The following is an 18,129-nucleotide window of genomic DNA, read 5'->3' as shown; positions in this document are numbered from 1 at the left end:
GGAGGGGGGGCCCCCGGGGGAGGGGGGGCCCCCAGGGGGAGGGGGCCCCTCCCCGCAGCGGGGAGGGGGGCCTGCAGCAGCCAAGCTGCCGCAGCTGCCGCTGCTGCTGTAGGCAGCCGGAAGCGACTGCTGCTGCTGCTGCTGCAGCACGAAGTGCTGCTGCTGCAGCGCGAACTGCTGCTGCTGCTGCTGCTGCAGCGCGAACTGCTGCAGCGGCTCGAAGCCGCGAGAAGACCCGTCAAAGATCTCCTCGTCTGTGTCTTCGTCGTAATAAGAAATCGGGGGGCCCCCAAAGTCGGGGCCGGCGGCGGCGCCGCGGGGGGCGGAGGGGGGCCCCCGGCTTTGTTTGGAAAGCATTCCAAGTTGCTGCAAGTTGCAAACAGAAAGTCCAAAAACTCAACTCAAGTCCCAACCCCGCCACTGCTGCTGCTGCTGCTGCTGCTGCTGCTGCTGCTGCTGTTGCTGCGGTCTCAGTGTCACTCGCGGGAGTGGCAGGCAGCAGCAGCGCAGCACAGGTTTCCCTCAAGAGATCTCGCCTGTCTTTGCTGGGCTTTTCCGCTTATATTCATTTTAAACGCTTTCCAAGCAGCAACAAAACAATTCCGCGCTGCACTGCTGCTGCTGCTGTGGTGCTGCTGCTGCGCTGCTGCTGCAGCAGCAGCAGCAGCAGCCCCCGGCGAGGCGGCTCGCGCGGTGTTGTTTGTGTCTTGCTGCTGCTGCTTGCCTGCTGCTCCCTCCGTGCCGCGGCGCGAGTCCAAATGCATCTCTTTTAAATAAAAAAGAAATAAAAAGTCTAATGCAATTCAAAAAACAAAAAACTATTTAATTTAAGAAAACGCAAACTCCTCTCCCCAGTCGGAGCACTCCCGGAGCCGCCTCCGGTCTGCAGCAGACACCGGACCAGCGTGTGCGTACGTACACCTGAATGTCCAGGGAGGTTGGAAGTGCAATTTAGGTTTTAATTGACAAATAAATATAAATTTAAATTTGTTTGAATGTTATTTGGGGAGTTTTCCGCCATTTGGGCTGTGCCTCTTCTCTCTTCGCCGCCAGTCGGTGCTGGACTGGCTTTCTAGACAGACACGCAGCAGGTGTACGTACACCGGGAGTGTTGCACGCACTCGATAATGGATAAATGGACTTTCTGGAGATTAATTTAAACATTTTTATTTTATTTCATGTTTTATTTTCCGTAATGTGCAGCCAATACGTGGGCTTACTTCTCATCGGGCCAGCTTGGGACACCGACCGAGTCACCTCCCTCCCTAGCTACAAAGCCAGCTGCAGCAGCAGCAGCAACAGCAGCAGCAGCAGCTGCTGCTGCTGCTGCTGCTGCTGTTGCTGCAGCGAAATGGGGGAAATGAATGCCTTAGAGTTGCAAATCTGTGTCTGCGCGCACTTTCGAAATACTTGAATGTAAATGCCCCAAGAAGAGGCCATTTATGTTCAAGTGTTTCAAAAGAGTCTTCATAAAATGGCTTATTTGTCTTTTTATTTTTCCAATTTTATATTTTCATTAAAACTTCTACAAAGCCTTTTGGGGGCACTTCCCTCAAATTCAAATTCAAATTTATTTGCAAAGAGACGCGCCGCAGCCACCGCTGGACTTGTCCTCAAATGAAGTATAAATGCATAAAAATAGAAACAGAAATAGAAATATAATTAATTTAATTAATTGCAATTTTGGATTTAAATTCAAAGTTAAATACAAATTCAAATTCATTTTTAAATTTAGTGGAATTGCAAAAACCTCTCTTTGGAGTGCAGCACGTGGAGGAGTTATGCCACTACTTTGCTTTATATTTATTTGAAAATATATCTCTAATTATTTACTTTTATTTGTTTTTATAAATATATATTTATATTTACAAATATGTATTTATATTTATATTTATATTTATATTTGTAGATATAATTATAAATATAAACAACTCAGTTCTGCAACTGAAGAGCTCCGAGCTCCATTTATTTCTCATTTGCAACAAAAGAAAAATCCACTTCAAGAAAAACGAAGTGTCCCTACGGGGACGCTCTTCAAGTGCTGGCTAGCTGCAGCTAGTTGCAGCTAGCTGCAGCTAGTTGCAGCTAGCTGCAGCTAGTTGCAGCTAGCTGCAGCTAATTGTTGTTGTTACCTGTGGTTATCTGCGGCTAGCTGCAGCTAGCTGCGGCTAGTTGCAGTGACCTGTGGCTAGCTGCGGCTACCTGTGGCTAGCTGCGGCTACCTGTGGCTAGCTGCTGCTACCTGTGGCTAGCTGCGGCTACCTGTGGCTAGCTGCGGCTACCTGTGGCTAGCTGCGTTGCAGCAGCCGTTTAAGCTGCGGCTAGCTGGCGGAGGGGCGCCTAGCCGCGCAGACGGGCCGCCCCTCTGCTGCTGCTGCTGCTGCTGCTGCTGCTGCTGCTGCTGGGCGTGGGTTAGCTGCTGCTGTGGCGGTGAGCCCCGCGAGCAGCAAAGTGGCAAAGAAGCCTCAGACCCCCCGGTTGAAGACTGCCTTGAGAATTGGTTTTCCGTCTTCTTCTGCTTTTTCCTGAATCTCCTTTTCGAGTTCAGAAATGGAAATAGTGCAGGAAGAAGGGAATATTCCAACGGCGAGCGGCAGCCCCAAGTTCAGACAGCCGTAGACGACGCTCAGCTGCGTGGAAACCTGATTGGAAACGACGGAAAAGCCCGGAAAAAAAGCATTCAAAATGCAAAAAAAGACATTTAAAATGCAAAAAAGGATATTTAAAACGCAAAAATGATACTTTTAGTGCAAAAAATCGAAGAAATCCACAAGATCGGATGGCCGGAACCAGCTCGCGACAAACCCCCGAGAGGAAACCAGCCCGGCGATCTGCTCAGAACTCCGAAAAAAAGATCCGCCGCACCTTTAAAAAGGAATTTGAACATAATTTCGGAAATAAAACATTAAAAAAGGATATTAGTGGGCCCGGAAGCAGCAGCAGCGGAATCGGCATCACTGAAGGAACGCACAACCAGAAAGCACACCGCAGCCCCCAGGTGTACGTACACCTCAGCAACGGACAAGCAAGCGGCGCCACTGAATAGAAACGTGGGGAATGCCTAGCTGCTGCTGCTGCTGCTGCTGCTGCTGCTGATGCTGCTGCTGCTGCTGCTGCCGACTGCTGCCTTCCGCTCGTGGGGTGTTTCCTTTCCCGTCTTTCCTCATCCCCATTCCCCACCACCAAAGCCCTCCCCAGCTGTACCCTCCCCGCACTAGGGGGCCCCCCAGGGGCCCCCCAGGGGCCCCCCAAGGGTCCTCCAGGGGCCCCCCAGGGGCCCCCAAGAGGCGCCCCAGGGGCCCCCCAGAGGCGTCCCAGGGGCCCCCCAGGGGCCCCTGCGTGGGGGGCTTAAATTGATTGGGGAAGAGAACTGAGTGGGAGGGAACTCACCAACTCTGGAAATAGCAGTTTGAGTGACAGCTTCAAGTCCAGCTCGTTTTGAAATTCCGAGAAGTGTTCCTTTTTCGGAGTAGACGGGAATTCCCTGAGTGTACGTACACCGCAGCGGGGGAGAACTGCGGAGTTTTGAATCCGAAATAAAATTCGGAAAAGATTTAAAACTGCTTACTTGGGAACACTCCTGCCAACGCATCAGCAGCAAATTGGCAGCATTTGCTGCTGCAACAGAAGCAAAAGGAACTGCCCCCTGCAGCAGCTGCTGCACCAACTGTGGGGCCCGCAGCCGCCGCACCCACGAATTCAGCCCCACAGCCAGCCCCACAGACACCACAGCTGCTGCGCTGCAGCAGCAAACAGCAAGCAGCAAGCAGCAAGCAGCAGCCATCAAGCAGCAAGCAGCAAGCAGCAGGCAGTGACAAGCAGCAAGCAGCAAGCAGCAAGCAGCAAGCAGCAGGCGGTAACAAGCAGCAAGCAGCAAGCAGCAAGCAGCAGGAAGCAAGCACCAAGCAGCAAGCAGCGAGCAGCAGCAGCAGCAGCAGCAGCAGCAGCAGCAGCAGCAGCAGCGCAGCTCCCGAAGGCTTTTCAGGGCGTTCTTGTGAGAAAAGTAGTTTAAGGAGAGAAACCTTTTATTTTCGGAATTGAATTTGGGACTTTTTGGATTTGTTGAGTTAGTTGGAAGCAGCAGCTTGTGCTGCAGCAGCAGCACTTGAATGTGGAGAAGTCTGTTGCAGCAGCAGCAAGAGTCACCTGTAGCCGCGGAGAAGGTTTTGCTGCTGCTGCTGCTTATTTGCTTCTCCACTTTGGTTTCCATTTGCATAATTAAAAGCTGCATTATAAGTCTGGTTCACCCACTGCCACAAAATGCTGTTCCCCACTGTGGGCGCGCTGAAAATTAGGCCTGCGAAACAGCAAAACAGTTCATACCTGGTGCTGCTGCTGCTGCTGCTGCTGTTGCTGCTGCTGCTGCTGTTGCTTCTGTTGCTGTTTCTGCTACTGCTGTTGCTTTGTTGCTGTTGTGGTTGGTGCTGCTGCTGTGGGTTCTGTTGCTGTTGGTTCCGCTGCTGTTGCTGCTGCTGTTGTTGCTGCTGCTGCTGCTGTTGCTGCTGCTGCTGCTGTTGCTGCTGCTGCTGCTGCTAGCTGCGGCCGCGGCGGGGGGAAAAGACGCACCAGCGCAGATGGGAAGGTTGACGGGGGCGAAGGCGGAGAGGCGGAGAGGGAGAGGAATGATATCTCCGGTGCTGCTGCTAACAGAAGCATTAGTGAGGGCTATTTGGTATTTGAGTTCTTTTGGAGAAATGTTTTGCTGCAGAAGTTCCCTCCATTTGCCGGAGTCCGCGAGAGCCTTCACTTCTTTGGCCTTTTCAATTTCAGCTTTCGAAGCAAACATGAACCGCGGATTCATGCAATCCCGAAACGAACGCACGCGGCCCCAGTAGCTGTTCTCGGGCCTCGCCGCCTCCTGAAGGGCTTTTTCAAGAGCCAATTCAGTTTCCATTTTATTTCGGAGATTTACAAAAGGTAAGAAGAGCTGCAGTTCGCACACATGTGCCCAATAGGCGCGGTCCGCTGGGCTTACTTCTGCACACGCCCGCTGCGGATGTCTTGGCGCTGTAGGCGGCGCTGCCGCGGAGTCGCTGTATGCTTAGTAAAAATGAAAAGGGAAAATGCACTCTAAGACCTGAAAATAAATGATTAGCTGTAACGCGCATAAAAGGGAGAGGGCTGAGCACACTGTGTAGCATGCGGCACTGACGCTGCGTGTACGCCGCGAAGGCGGAGGCAGCAACCTGCAATTTCTGAGTTTAATACTGAAAAAAGGAGTTTTCTTCGAGATAATATTGCGAAATGCAATATGCACTAAGATATATCTTGAAAAGGCCAGGCGACGCTCTATCGCCGTTGGGGCTGTGGTCATGCGAGAAGCTCTCGCTGCCGTCCCATCATCAACGGCGGGAACGGGCTGCTGATCTTGCAGGTTTTTGCGGTTGGCTTGGCGATTTAAAGATATTGAGAATTGTAAAAACGGAAAAGAAACATAAAGCACGCCTTGAAAGGGCAGCGGAAGAGGTTTTTCGCCGGGTTTCCCCATCCTGAACAGCAGCCGAGCCGCGCGAGGATGTTTTGGTCAGCATTTCTTCAATGCGACCCCAACTCGGTCTTCTTCGGGTTTATGGGGATTACTTCGGCAATAGTTTTCGCAAGTAGGTTAAAGTTCGGCGTCGAGTTGTTCGGAGCCTCCCCGGGAGCCGGACAAGGGGGTGGCTGCAGGGGTGTAGGGCTGCTCGTTCAACTCTGCGAACTCAACACATCACCCAAGAGGCCATTTCCCCTTTGAAATTGCCTTCTAGCCTTCGCAGCTGCCCTTCTGTCGGCCCTGAGCCGGCACTCCAGGGCTGGACACGAGGGCCCGGCGCGCAGCACGGAAGCGGCGCTGCTGCAGCCTCTTGTGGCTAGTTTTGGCTGGGATCTGTCCGTGGGGGCCTCCCGTGCAGCAGGGGGAGTTGAAAGGAAAAGAGCTGCTGCTGTGGCGGCCCAAGGGGCGGGTCTTTTCCGCTGCTTTCCCTCGAATTCGCTGCATGCGCTTCTCGCTGCTGCTGCTGCTGCTGCTGCTGCTGCATGCAGACCTCGGCGCGGCCTATGGCACTGCCAAGAGCGGCGTGGGCGTTAGCAGCGTCGGAGTGATGCGCCCAGACCTAATTATGCGTTCCATTTTGCCGGTCATTATGGCGGGTATTTTGGGCATTTACGGGCTCATCATATCCATTGTCATTTCGTCTGTCAGTGAGTTCCCGCTGCTCGGAAACTTGCAAAATCCCGGAAACTGGGCCCCAAAGACCATTTGTCGAGTTCTCTTCAACTATTTTCACCTCTAAGTTTCTTTATTTCTATTTATTCCGCGGCTCTTTTGCGGGTTTTCTGTGTGTTTCTGCAGTGGGCTCGCCGGACGTCTACTCGGCTTACGCAGGTGCTGTGGCTTCCCGCTGCCGCTTCCAGCTTCGCTTTCTTCAAATTAAAGCCAAATTTGACCCTTTTTAGCTCAATTATTACAATTATATCGAGACAGAATCTGTGAGGAACTGAAATGGGAGTCACCGGCTGCTTCCGCTGCGCTTTCAGGCTTCGGCCATTTGGCTGGCGGGCTGGCAGTGGGTCTCAGCTCTCTGGCTGCAGGTCTTGCAATTGGAATAGTGGGAGACGCGGGTAAGTCGAATCGACTTTAAATAGTTTATTTTCATTTATATTTCTCTTTGAATCGCCGCGTCTTGTTTGAATTTCCTGTTTCTGACTCCGCAGCGTTGCTTTCTCGAGTGTCTGTTCAACTTTTGAATCCGCAGGTGTGCGCGCCAATGCCCAGCAGCCCAAGCTGTTCTTCGGTGTTACTCTTATTCTCATTTTCGCTGAGGCCATTGGACTTTACGGTGAGTTTTGATATTCCATCAAAATATATATTAGTTTCTTTGCGGGGCATTGGCTGCGACTTGAATTCGGGCTTTTCGCGTTTTGCTGCTGAGGCAAAGAGGCCGCGCCGCGGGGTGTTCGTTCAGGTCTGATTATTGCGCTGGTCATTGTCACGCGCAAAGTCGACGGGCTCTGCACGAGCTACAAGGCATGAGCGCAGACAAAGAGAGGAGCCAGAGACGGCATCTGCTGCTGCTGCTGCTGCTGCTGCTGCTGCTGTCTTCCGCGGCGGGCTGGCGCCGCGTGCAGCAGCTGCAGCAGCAGGCCCACGTGCGAAGGAACTGCACTGAAACGCGCATGCAGATGCGCGGCAGACAGACAGAAACGGCGGCGGCTGCTGCTGCTGCTGCTGCTGCTGCTGCCACTTCGTAGGCTCGTGTCTTCAGCAACAAAAGGCCATTTCATTTCGCTGCTGCACCCGCACCTGGGGTGCTGCGCTGCGGTGGGGAAGCTGCTGTCGCTGCAAGCGACGGACTTGAACTATTTCGCCCAAACTGACTTCTGGCTACGCCGCATTTTAAAGGGCGCCGTTTCCTTCAGGGCCCTCGGGGCAACAGCAGCAGCAGCAGCAGCTGCTGCTGCTGCTGCTGCTGCTGCAGCACCGGCAACGGCTGCAGCAGCCGTACGTGGAGACAAAAGCAGTGCAGCAGGACTAGGAGTTAGGGTTTAGAGGCTCATAACGCCACACGTTTAGTCTTAAAATGGCACTTCTTATAAGAGGACTTGCTCCCGTTCTTGCTGCTCAGCTGCGGCTGCATTCTTTTGCCCAGGAGAAAATGCCGTGTAGATATTGGCTGAGCAGTGCCAGGCCAAGGGCCTATTATTAAAGGTTTGTTTTGAGTTTGAAAAATGAGAAAAATAATTTGTGTTTGGGGCTGGCGGGGATTCCTGGCCTTGCTGCTAGCACTTCTTGTACGCGGAAGAAGTGGCGAGCGGCGGACTTTGTTGCAAAATCTTGCAGTTCGCAGTTAAAAGACTTTATTTTTTATTTTGGGGAAATGTTAATGCACTTTCCGCGCTTCATTGAAGTGTTTCTTCGCCGTCTAAGACGAAAAGGCTCATATTGGCGTCCGTATGGCGCAAGCCAACAAGAGGTGATCTTCTCTATCGGTGGAGCGAAAACTATCAGAAATGGGATGAGCATTAGTTCTTCTGCTTTCTTTTGTCAATTAAATTCTGGGGATGTAGTTACTGCTATCTAAGCAGCATTTGTCTACTTGAATTGCATTTCAAGAGCCCCTTCACTTTTTGAGCAGCGAGTCCAACTCTCATCCCTTGATTGCAGGGGAAAGCCACGTAGTATTTTGCATGATCTTCATCTTTGTACAACACCGCCAGTAGACTTTCTCACCCCATCTGCTGCTAATCCTTCACAACAATAGCAGCAGCAGCAGCAGCAGCAGCAGCAGCAGCCCGCCGAAGGGGAGCAGTACCTGCTACTTCTCTCTTTACACTCCCCCGAAATATCTCTGCAACTGCAGAGTTTATTGGGAAACAAACGGGATGAAAACCCTGCAAAGACTGCACAGCCGCTTGCCCTGCAGGTGACCCACCGGACTTGAATGCCATTTGTACAGTGCTCGTTCTACCGCGACAGTCACAGCTTTTTATAAAGCATCCGTGGCCAAAAGCATAACTATTTGCGTATATTATAAATCAGGAGGAAAGTTTAAGTATAAATTAAGAACAGAGGCATCAAGTGATGGAACGTCAGTGGGAAAGGTGGGACGTGAAGCACAGCTTCACCATTTTACGCTGACGAGCGCCCGCAGAAATTGACTTAAATTTATCTTTGCTGCATAATTTATTTCAAGTGAATCATAGCTGTGCCTTGGGAGGCGCGGTGTGTCCAGATTTGAACGCAAAAAGTTATTTCTTCACTTCATTTTCAGCCCCCTACCCGTACTGTCTGCCACTTCCAAGACTGACGGCCCCTGGAGGTTCAAGTCTGGAGGCTGAGTTGAGCTATAAGACGGCGCCACTAGCTGGCGTCCTGGTTTAGTGCTGATGGCCTGAAGTACAGCAAAACAACTTTACCTGCAGACGCTGCAGCTGCTGCGGCAGCAGCAGCCTGCTGCTCCCGAAGCAGCAGCAGCCTGCTACTGCTGTTTTCAAATGCAGATGAAGAATTCCCACCACTGCCAGAGCTGCCTTGATGGCGATTTGCCGAAAGTTGGAACTCCTTGGCATCAGATAGCAGCTGTGGCAGGCCGCACTGCAGCAGCAGCACACGCTACTGCATCGTGTTGTGTGCGTAGCCTAGGCAGCAAAAGTAGCAGCTATAGCGGCACCAGCAAAACAAATGAGCAAATGCCACTAAATCTTCTCGAGGGTTTTCCTCAAAAGGAAAGTAAGCAGCGATGCAAATGCTGTATGAGGCTCTTGCTGCTGTCTAACTATGTGCTGCCCCAAACTGTAAAGCCGTGGGCCGACGGCTATATCCAAGTGTTCAGTGTTTCACAAAGCTCTAAGGATTAACAAAAATAAAGTGTCTTAAAGACATAAATCCTTTAATATGGCTCATAGAGCGAAAGTCCAATCTGCTTCTGACCTCAGTTGCTGCTGAGATGAATTCGACAGCGACAACAGCACAGCAGCCCACCTGCATAATGCCATGGACTTTCTCGATGCTGCAGCAACTTGAAAAATGCATGCAAGAGTGCTTTCTTCTTCGGCTCATCTAGCTCGGACACTATGAGTTGCACTTGGAGGGTGTTCCAGCGGTTAGCTGCAGCTAGCTGCTATTTCACTTACGGCTAGCTGGCGGCAGCTGGGGGCCTTTACAATAGCTAGCTGCAGCTAGCTGCTGCACCTGGCCTTCTGGTGGAGCTGCAGCAGAGATGGAGCTGCAGCCAGTGGCACCAGCTGCCCCAGCTAGTGCAGCTTCGGCAGGGCAAAGTAGGAAGACAGCAAAAAGAGTATTTGTGATATTTCAGGAATAGAGGGAGGCGGAAAGAAGTCACAACAAACAAGCGAAACGAAAACTGTAGCTTAAAACGAGTAATTTGTAAACACAACCACAAGAAGCAGCACTGCTTTCCAAGCCCACAGCAGCAGCAACAGCAGCAGCAGCAGCAGCAGCGACTGAGCATTCGATTAGGACGAATGGCCTGAGGACTGAACTAAATAAAGAACTTCGGCGGACTAAACTATCTTCACATCTGGACAAAAAATAAATTTCTTGAATTGGTCGAATTCAATTGAAATGAAGTCTCGACCTCGTAAAAACGGATCGAGTCTTCCGAGGAAAGTTCAGATGCTCCAACTGACTTCGACTCAAGAATATAAAAAGAGTAAAGCATCAGCAGAAGGCCTGGAGGCGGCGCTTGCCTCTTCGCTTCTGCTGCGCTTGTTTGTGCTTTAAATGCAGCTGATCCGCGCCTGAAAAGGTTTTTATTTGCAGCAATTTTGGCAGCTGCTGGCGCTTGTCAGTTCAGCTTTTGCGGCGAAGTCTTTTCAGCTTCGTTTGCCCTCCAGGTGACCTCCACTTGGTCCGTGCGAAACCTTTGCCTGTAGAAACTCTTCGTGGGCTCCACTGTCTGGCCGCACTGGTACATCAGAAGACCCACGTAGGCAATCATGGCCCCGTTGTCAATGCAGTATCTTTCGTCCATTCCGCCCATCGAGCAGCCCCGCTGCCGGGCCATTTCCCGCAGCATTTGCTGCAGCCGCAAGTTGCACCCGACGCCGCCCACGACCTGCAGCAGCAGCCCGCAGCAACAGTCTGGAAAGCTGCAGCAGCAGCAGCAGCAAACACTTCCTCAGAGTCACACGGCAGCAGCAAGAAAGAGAAGTCTTTCCAAAGCTGAAATACATTATTTGATCTACTTATTCACAACTGCAGAACTCCTCAACAAGGTGACAAGTGCACTGCGATGTGGGTTGCTGCTGCTCACCAGCACATCTGAACTGTGCGAAAGCGCCATCGCTCGCTCCGTAATTTCAACCAGCATTCCAAAAAGATATTCTTGCAAGGAATAACAAATGGATTCGGGAGTGAGAAGCTCCTCGGGGATGCTGCTGTCGGCGCTATCTCGACTGGGATTTCCCCTCTTGCGCAGCTGCCCGCCGCTGCGCTTTGTCCTCATCCGCTTGGCCATTTCTTCGGCCACTTCCGGCCGCCTGCTGTCAGCTGCAGCTCTCTGAGACTCTGCTGCAGCACCTTCAGCAGCAGCAGCAGCAGCAGCAGCAGCAGCATCCTGCATAGGCTGGGCGTCGCTGGAGGCAGGCTTTCTCGCGCGGCGCTCGAGCATGAGATGAACGGCCTCTTCCGCCTTAGTCAACACCCCGCTAAAGGCGACGTCCATGCCCTTTACGTTGTAGCTGAGAGGCAGCAAAGGGGGAGCAGCAGCTTCGGGGTGACTGGCGCGGTAGAGCTTTTCGAACTTGAGGGCCATTTGCTCGACTTGAAAGCCCGGCGCGGGGTCGTTGGGCAGGTGCAGCAGCCGCGCCACTCTGTCTATGCAGTTGCCAATGGCCATGTCCAGAGTTTCCCCCAAGATCCTGTAGCGGCCTTCGCTGTAGCCAATCACTTGTGTGTTTCCGCCGGACACGTACAAGACAGTGGGGTTGCTGCAGCCCGTGACCAGGCGCCCCATTTCGATGTGCGCAATGCAGTGGTTGACAGCCACAAGGGGTTTGTTCCACAACAGAGCCAAAGTCCTCGCAGCGAGGGCCCCCACAGCCAGGGGGGCCCCCATGCCCGGGCCCGCTGTGTAGGCAATGCAAGTGATCATGGAGGGCGAAACGCCCGCCTCTTCCATTGCCTTGCGAATTAGCTGCGTCACATTTGCCTGGTGGTGCGCTGCAGTTTCCCGCGGGAGAAATCCCGTGCCCGCGGGGGTTATGAAAGTGGCCCGGGGGTTCGCCAAGATCTTCCCCGAGCTGTCCACTAGGCCCACGCCCACTTTGTTCGCGCTGCTTTCTATCCCCAGCACAATCAGCCTTTCTTTCGCAGCTCCTCGCGAGCCTTCAGCCTCCGACTTGCACGACGTGGGAACCATCTTTCCGATCTCCCCGCCTTTTCTGGAAACTACAGAGGCCCGGGAAGGGCCTTTAATTGCAACAAACGCGGGTTTCAGGTCACTAGAAGAAAGCGCAACATCTACATGCCCATGCAAACGAGCGCTGGGCCAGCCTCGAGGAAACCGGCCTTTCCAACGGCTTCTCTCGAGTTCCTTACAAAGAACCTCAACAACTTCCCAAAATCTTTGAAATCCCCGCCTCACTGACTAAGGAACTCAAGCCAAGAGTTCCGAATGCAGTAACAACAAGAAGGATCTTCAGAGCATGGACCCTGCGGAAGATCCTGAAGTGGCAGCAAACTTGAATTGGGGCTTTTCCTGTCCAAGAGACTGGTTGCCACTGGCTGCGGAGAGAAATCACAGTTCGAAATAAATGAACTGTTTGACTTTTAATGAAGATTAACACAGGGGAAGAACAGAGAAAGATGTTAACAAGGCCTCCTTCGTGTTTCCCAGCGCTCTACAACGATCCCCCCCATCCCATATAGTCTAGGTGGTTAGGATACTCGGCTTTCACCCGAGCGACCCGGGTTCGAGTCCCGGTGTGGGAATCCTTTTGTATATGCAACTATCATTTCATCAGTTGAATAGAGTCATTTCCTTTTTGGAAAAGACGAATACTATTTCTGGTGGGCCACCTTCTGGTAGTCGGCAGCGCTTCAGTGACCCCTGTCATCCCATATAGTCTAGGTGGTTAGGATACTCGGCTTTCACCCGAGCGACCCGGGTTCGAGTCCCGGTGTGGGAATATCTTTTCTCTCTCCCCCTTCTGTTGATCCTCTGCTTTCTCGCTGTTGTAGAGTCCCTTACCGAAGTGGAAAGTGCATAAAAGATCGCTTGGATGGCTCATCTGTTGGTGAGCGGTGTGCAGTAGAGAAAATCAGCGATGACCTGGTGACCCCCAGCATCCCATATAGTCTAGGTGGTTAGGATACTCGGCTTTCACCCGAGCGACCCGGGTTCGAGTCCCGGTGTGGGAACTTTTGTTGTTGCCCAATACATTTTTTACTCCTCTGAATTCAACTTATCAAAATTGCAGAATCTCTTCGCCAGCTTATGCATTGCTGGGGAGTGCTGCCTCCAAAAAACCGGCGGTGCCTAATCAACCCCACCATCCCATATAGTCTAGGTGGTTAGGATACTCGGCTTTCACCCGAGCGACCCGGGTTCGAGTCCCGGTGTGGGAATCTTTTGCATATTTCATTCAAATAAACTTCCCTAGGCATAAAGGAATGTCTTCATCCTCGCAATCCACGCAGTTCAGCCTCTTTTGGCCACCGGCTACAACTACGGGTGTCCACTTCCAATGAGTTGAAGGATCCCGGAAACTCATCTTTTCCCGGATCTCCTCGTGTCAGTGTTTCAGCTTTTGAACTTCATTATTTTCTTTATTTCGCCTGTCAGTGATCTGCTGCTAAACTGCGAGGCTGCTTCCTCAGGTGAGAAGCATCCCATATAGTCTAGGTGGTTAGGATACTCGGCTTTCACCCGAGCGACCCGGGTTCGAGTCCCGGTGTGGGAACTTTTGCTTTTTTGTTTTTTCATTGCCGCTTTCAAATTGAATGAAATATGCTGCAGCAGAGGCTCTGGGAGCACTGTGCAAGAGGAGCAGCCTGGCTGCTTGCTGTCGCCCTTTGTTCATTCGAGTTAAATTGGCTTCTCTTGAATATCTACTCAAGTGAAACATTATTAAGTGAAAGAAAGCTATGTAATGTGTTGGATCTTTCACTTGGGTGCCAAGTTGGAGTGCCCCCTGCAGCAGCAGCCTCCCGCATAGTTACACTCTTATCCTTGTAGAAACCGAATCAAATCAGATGTGCAATCAAATCTTTTCGTGTAGCTTCCAGTTAGTTGCATGCAGCACTTCTGCTACTGGCGAGCCCCAAGTCAGCGGCCGCCTTCAAGTGAGGCACTGCAGCGAAATCTCGGTGCAGGAAATGGCACAGGAAGTTGCAAAGAATGCCACTGACACGCAATCACTGAGCACATTAGCCTCCTTGTTCCAGGCTGTGCGGAAGACCATCGGCATACTACGCTGAATTCTTGAACTAAGCACTTCGTTGCAGAAACCTTGCTTTAGATGTGATCAAGTGAGTGCATCTGCTCTTGTAAGCAACATCGCAAGCTCCAGTGTATTTGGAGTGAGTTGGCTTTTGTTCTGAGTCACTTCATAGCGGCTCAGACAACACCTGTCCTTGTGAAACTGATGACTGACATATGCAAATTCTTTTGCTGCCTACGTAGAACTGGTAGTTGCGACTCAAGACAAACGGAACATAGCGAAACAGTTTATTTTTATGCAGAAGGGAAAATAATGAAAGTGCCAGCAATTTTATTCAAGAAACTTTCCTTCAACTATGCAGCGGAGGCAAGGTGCGTTCAGCTTCACCTGCGAGCTGAGCATACACCCCAACGGCACTGCAACAGAATGAAGAGCTCCACATTTTCCTTCATCAAAAGAAACCCAACGAACTCACAAAACGTCGGCTATGAAGCATATTATTGCATTATTACTTTTGCTTGCGCCAGCTGCGCATGCGCTGGAGTTTTCTCTTGTTTCCGAATCTTCGAGGTTCGGCCCTCCCGGTCCGTTCAGTTTTCGCTTCTGCCTCTAAAGACCAGCAGCACGAATGCAACTTACGTTTAGGCCGGCACGGAGTCGCTGCTGCTGCTCTTTTCGACGTGCCTTACGTGTTTGGAGGCTGCACAGTTGAGGGTGAGTGGCCGCCTTCCTGGCCAGCAAAGAAGGCTCAGTTTGCGTGGCATTTCGCAAGCCCCGGAGCCCAATGCTTTAATTTTCTGGGGCTTTTTCTCTGCTTTCGCCTCTTAGAACAAACAACTGTGCTTTCTCCGCGCAGAACTCTGCTCGGACGAGCTGTACGCGTTTCACACTTCTACGAGCTCTTGGGAGTTTCTGCGGGTCCGGGGCGACGCCCCGTCGGCCCGGGGCGGCGCCTCTTTGAGTGGAGTTCGCGGCTTTTTACTTCTTTTTGGCGGAGAGTCGAGCGAGGGGACCTTCAACGACATTTACAAATTCGGTACTGCAGCGCAGCAGAGGCCCGCAGTGCTTCCTTAGCCCACAGCCCCTGCAGATGCCACTTGGCGCAAGTGGTACATAGGCGTGGGCCCCGAGAACTTCCGCCCCGGTGAGCCCTTCTCCTTAAGCTGCTGAACTCGCCTTTGCATGCGGGAAGTGCAGAGCCCCGCAGCGGCCACGCTGCTGCCTCCGATGGCGAGAAAGTGTACATCTTTGGCGGCTACAACGAGGCAAGAAAGTGTTTGTCTTGAGTGTTTTTGGCGCATGCAGTTGTTCATTTCGGTCTTCATTAAATCTCAAATTGCAAACAGTCTGGGCGCTTTCTTAATGACCTTTGGGTCGTCGACTTGGACTCCGTGAGAAAACTGTTTCTGCAAAAACTATCTTTTCTCCGAAACTGCTTCTTCAGGAACTGGAAAACTTGAGCCCCGAGCAGTTCCCAGTCCGCTTCCACGCGCTGAGTCGCAGTGAGGAAAAAGCAAAACTTGAACTCAAGTCTTTGCCAACTCCTGGGCTTTGTCTCAGGCTCAGGAGACATCCCCAGCCCCCGAGAAGGGGCCACATTAACTTATCTGAGCGGCCACTTGTTTCTTTTCGGGGGTTACGGGGCGGAAGGTAAGGGCCGCTGCTGTCTGTACACCCGGGATCGCACTAGCGGCTGGGGTGTCTCTGCACCTTGCGCAGGGCTTCGCGCGAGCGACTTGTGAGAAACTTCTTCTCAAAACTGTTTTTGTTGCTGCTCAGCGGGCGCAGGTGGGTGTACAGTTTGGCTGAGGACAAGTGGCTGAGGGCGCCTGTCAGGGGCCGCCAGCCGCCCCCCCGAGAAGGTACTTAGTTGAATTTTGAGTTTGGAGTTTCGGAGATGAGCTTTCGCCAGGCCACTCCGCGCTGCGAAACGGGAGCGACGTACGCCAAGTGCTGCCTTCCCCGTGACCAGTGGTCCACTCTTGCTGCTGCTGCTGCTGCTGCTGCTGCTGCTGCTGCTGCTGCTGCTGCTGCAGATAATCGTCGCTGGAGGCTGCGACTCGCGGCGGACAGTCCAGCGCTGCTACAAGTGAGCAGCAGACAGGCAGCAGGCCCTCCTTTGCAAGTTAATGGACTTATTATTTCTCCATTTCGTTTTCCTCTCAGTGACGTTTGGCAATTAGATGCAAAGACTTACACCTGGACTGTCTTGTCTGCTGGGGACCCAAAATTTGCCCCTCGCGAGCGCCACGGGGCTGTGCTTTTGAAGGGTGAGTTAAGAGGAGTTCCTTAACGTTTCGGACTTGTGCAATTTTCGGGACTTCGAGGCGGCAAGGTGCTGCTCTTTTGCGGGCGAAAGCTGGCAGCAGAAGACTATTCAAGTGTCGTTTCCTTCAGCGTCTCCGTGAGTTTTGCTGCAGCAAAGTCTCACTGCAGCAGCAAATTCGCAGTTGCTTCGAAGCCCTGCGGCGGGGGGGCTGTCTGCTCCGGCAGGGGCACTTGTGCAACAGCTTCCTGCGTCTGTCACCCGGGCTGGGCTTCTCACGACTGCGGGGAGGTCAGTTGCAGCAGCAGCAGCAGCAGCAGCAGCAGCAGCAGCAGCAGCAGCAGCTTCTCAGGACTTCTTTTCTGGATTTGCTGCTCCTTTGCAGGTTTTCGACTGTCCCCGAAAGTGCAACTTCTCCGGCATTTGCTTCAACGGAGTCTGCAAATGCTACCCTCGATTCCACGGAAACTCCTGCTACCGCGTGCGTCAAAGTGCCCCTGAAACTGCTGCAGAAACCCCACAATTCCTGCTGCTGCTGCTGCTGCTGCTGCTGCTGCTGCTGCTGCAGGTGCTGTGTCCAGGGTCGGGGCTGAATGGCATGTGCAACGGAGAGGGCGAGTGTTTGTCTTCGGGTGTTTGTGCATGCAAGTAAGTGGAGATGGCCTCAATTGCCTTTGTTTTGAGTCGAAGACAAATGCAATTGCTGCTGCTAGTCCGGGCTACAAGGGTGGGCTGGCTCAGCTAGTGGCTGCTGGAGGGGGAAACACTCACGGCCAACTCTTGGGCAGGCGTGGCCTGCGAAATTGATATTTGGGGAGAAGAGGAAAGGGCCAGGAGGGCCAAAGGGATTAAACGCCGGTCTCCTGAACACCCAACTCCAGACTTGTCGAAGCTCATAGACTTCGACTTGCGAGAGCAGAGTGGGCCTGGCCAGGCCTGGCAGCAGTTTGTTCAGATCTGTTTTTCTTATTCTGCTGCTGCTGCTGCTGCTGCTGCTGCTGCTGCTTCCCCTGCTGCTCATTCCCCGCCTTCCCAGTGTCTGCCATCTGGAGGGATATTGTACGAGAAACTGGAGGAGTAAGAAATAACACAGCCACGCGGACTCTGCGTCTTTTCACTTCAAATGCCGCCCCAGAGTTTGCCGCCCGTGGCCCAGATAGGAGAGCTGCGGGGCTCCGCCACAGCTGGGGCCACGGGTGAGGGGAACGACTCTGAGTAGAATCTGCGCTGCAGCAGCTGCAGCAACTGCAGCAACTGCAGCAGCTGCAGCAGCTGCAGCAGCTGCAGCAGCTGTCGGTGGCAGCAAAACTGCTAGGGCTCTCATTTTCGAGCTTCAGGTGCGGGGCTGCAATGGAGTATACACTGGCCGGAAGCCAAACTGCCATGTACGGGTCCCTATGCTTGCCCATGCGCCTTTCCCGCGCATTTGCTCAACCTCTTAATGATATATATTCCCTTCAGCTGCAGCAGAAGTCAAGGAAGCGCTGCAGGGTGTGGCTGAACAGCTGCAGGAACAGCTGCCTTCGATTTCCACTTCCGTGCGAGTAGCCATGGCCCCTGTGTCGCTTTTTGTGGCCCTCGGCACGTTGTATACAATGTACAGTATCAACAAGTCTCGCATGTGAAGTCCGCCCTCGACGGCGAAGAACAAATTTCAAAAATGTTCCACTTTTCAAGATCAGCTAGTTCTACTATCGGAGCTGCAGTCGAACTTGACTGTGGCTGGACCTGTTGAGACTGGCAGATGTGAAATAGAGCTTAGACAGATGGCTAAAAAATTAGTCAGATGGTTAAAAAATATATTTGGATTGAGACTGAAACGAGCAAACATGCTTTCAGTGCAGCCGCTGTAGGCATTTTCGCTGACAGTAACACATGCTGGCAGCTTTAAAGAGCACAGTGAGCAACTCAGGTCCATAGGAGGCAGACAATTTGCTAGAATGCCATTGACGAAGGTAGAGATCGAAACTGGGGATAAG

At 52.4% G+C, this 18,129-nt stretch overlaps 5 protein-coding genes across 5 annotated transcripts; 2 read left to right on the top strand and 3 right to left on the bottom strand.

The window, feature by feature from the left end:
* On the bottom strand, positions 1 to 357 carry ENH_00027260 (hypothetical protein; the record flags this gene model as incomplete). Its single annotated transcript, XM_013579927.1, has 1 exon — positions 1 to 357. A coding segment is annotated over one exon (357 nt), but the record flags the coding sequence as incomplete, so codon positions are not given.
* A 2,108-nt stretch (positions 358 to 2,465) lies between these two features.
* Positions 2,466 to 4,894, bottom strand: ENH_00027250 (tricarboxylate carrier, putative; the record flags this gene model as incomplete). Its single annotated transcript, XM_013579926.1, has 4 exons — positions 2,466 to 2,642; positions 3,569 to 3,740; positions 4,147 to 4,297; positions 4,567 to 4,894. The coding sequence occupies 4 exons, from the start codon at positions 4,892 to 4,894 to the stop codon at positions 2,466 to 2,468; spliced, it is 828 nt and encodes a 275-aa protein (XP_013435380.1).
* A 621-nt stretch (positions 4,895 to 5,515) lies between these two features.
* On the top strand, positions 5,516 to 7,012 carry ENH_00027240 (vacuolar ATP synthase 16 kDa proteolipid subunit, putative; the record flags this gene model as incomplete). Its single annotated transcript, XM_013579925.1, has 6 exons — positions 5,516 to 5,600; positions 6,022 to 6,180; positions 6,332 to 6,364; positions 6,517 to 6,600; positions 6,735 to 6,818; positions 6,945 to 7,012. The coding sequence occupies 6 exons, from the start codon at positions 5,516 to 5,518 to the stop codon at positions 7,010 to 7,012; spliced, it is 513 nt and encodes a 170-aa protein (XP_013435379.1).
* Positions 7,013 to 10,286: 3,274 nt separating this feature from the next.
* ENH_00027230 (glycoprotease family domain-containing protein, putative) lies at positions 10,287 to 11,861 on the bottom strand (the record flags this gene model as incomplete). The annotated part of the gene is made up of 2 exons (XM_013579924.1): positions 10,287 to 10,556; positions 10,755 to 11,861. The coding sequence occupies 2 exons, from the start codon at positions 11,859 to 11,861 to the stop codon at positions 10,287 to 10,289; spliced, it is 1,377 nt and encodes a 458-aa protein (XP_013435378.1).
* A 3,920-nt stretch (positions 11,862 to 15,781) lies between these two features.
* Positions 15,782 to 17,775, top strand: ENH_00027220 (hypothetical protein, conserved; the record flags this gene model as incomplete). The annotated part of the gene is made up of 4 exons (XM_013579923.1): positions 15,782 to 16,154; positions 16,939 to 17,070; positions 17,393 to 17,487; positions 17,662 to 17,775. The coding sequence occupies 4 exons, from the start codon at positions 15,782 to 15,784 to the stop codon at positions 17,773 to 17,775; spliced, it is 714 nt and encodes a 237-aa protein (XP_013435377.1).
* Between the last annotated feature and the right edge of the window lie 354 nt (positions 17,776 to 18,129).

This window comes from Eimeria necatrix, genomic scaffold (genome assembly GCF_000499385.1).
Source record: "Eimeria necatrix Houghton genomic scaffold, Enh_scaff201, whole genome shotgun sequence".
In the NCBI taxonomy this organism is placed as follows: domain Eukaryota; phylum Apicomplexa; class Conoidasida; order Eucoccidiorida; family Eimeriidae; genus Eimeria; species Eimeria necatrix.
Note: the sequence above shows the minus strand (reverse complement) of the source record. Positions and strands in the feature narration are given on the sequence as shown.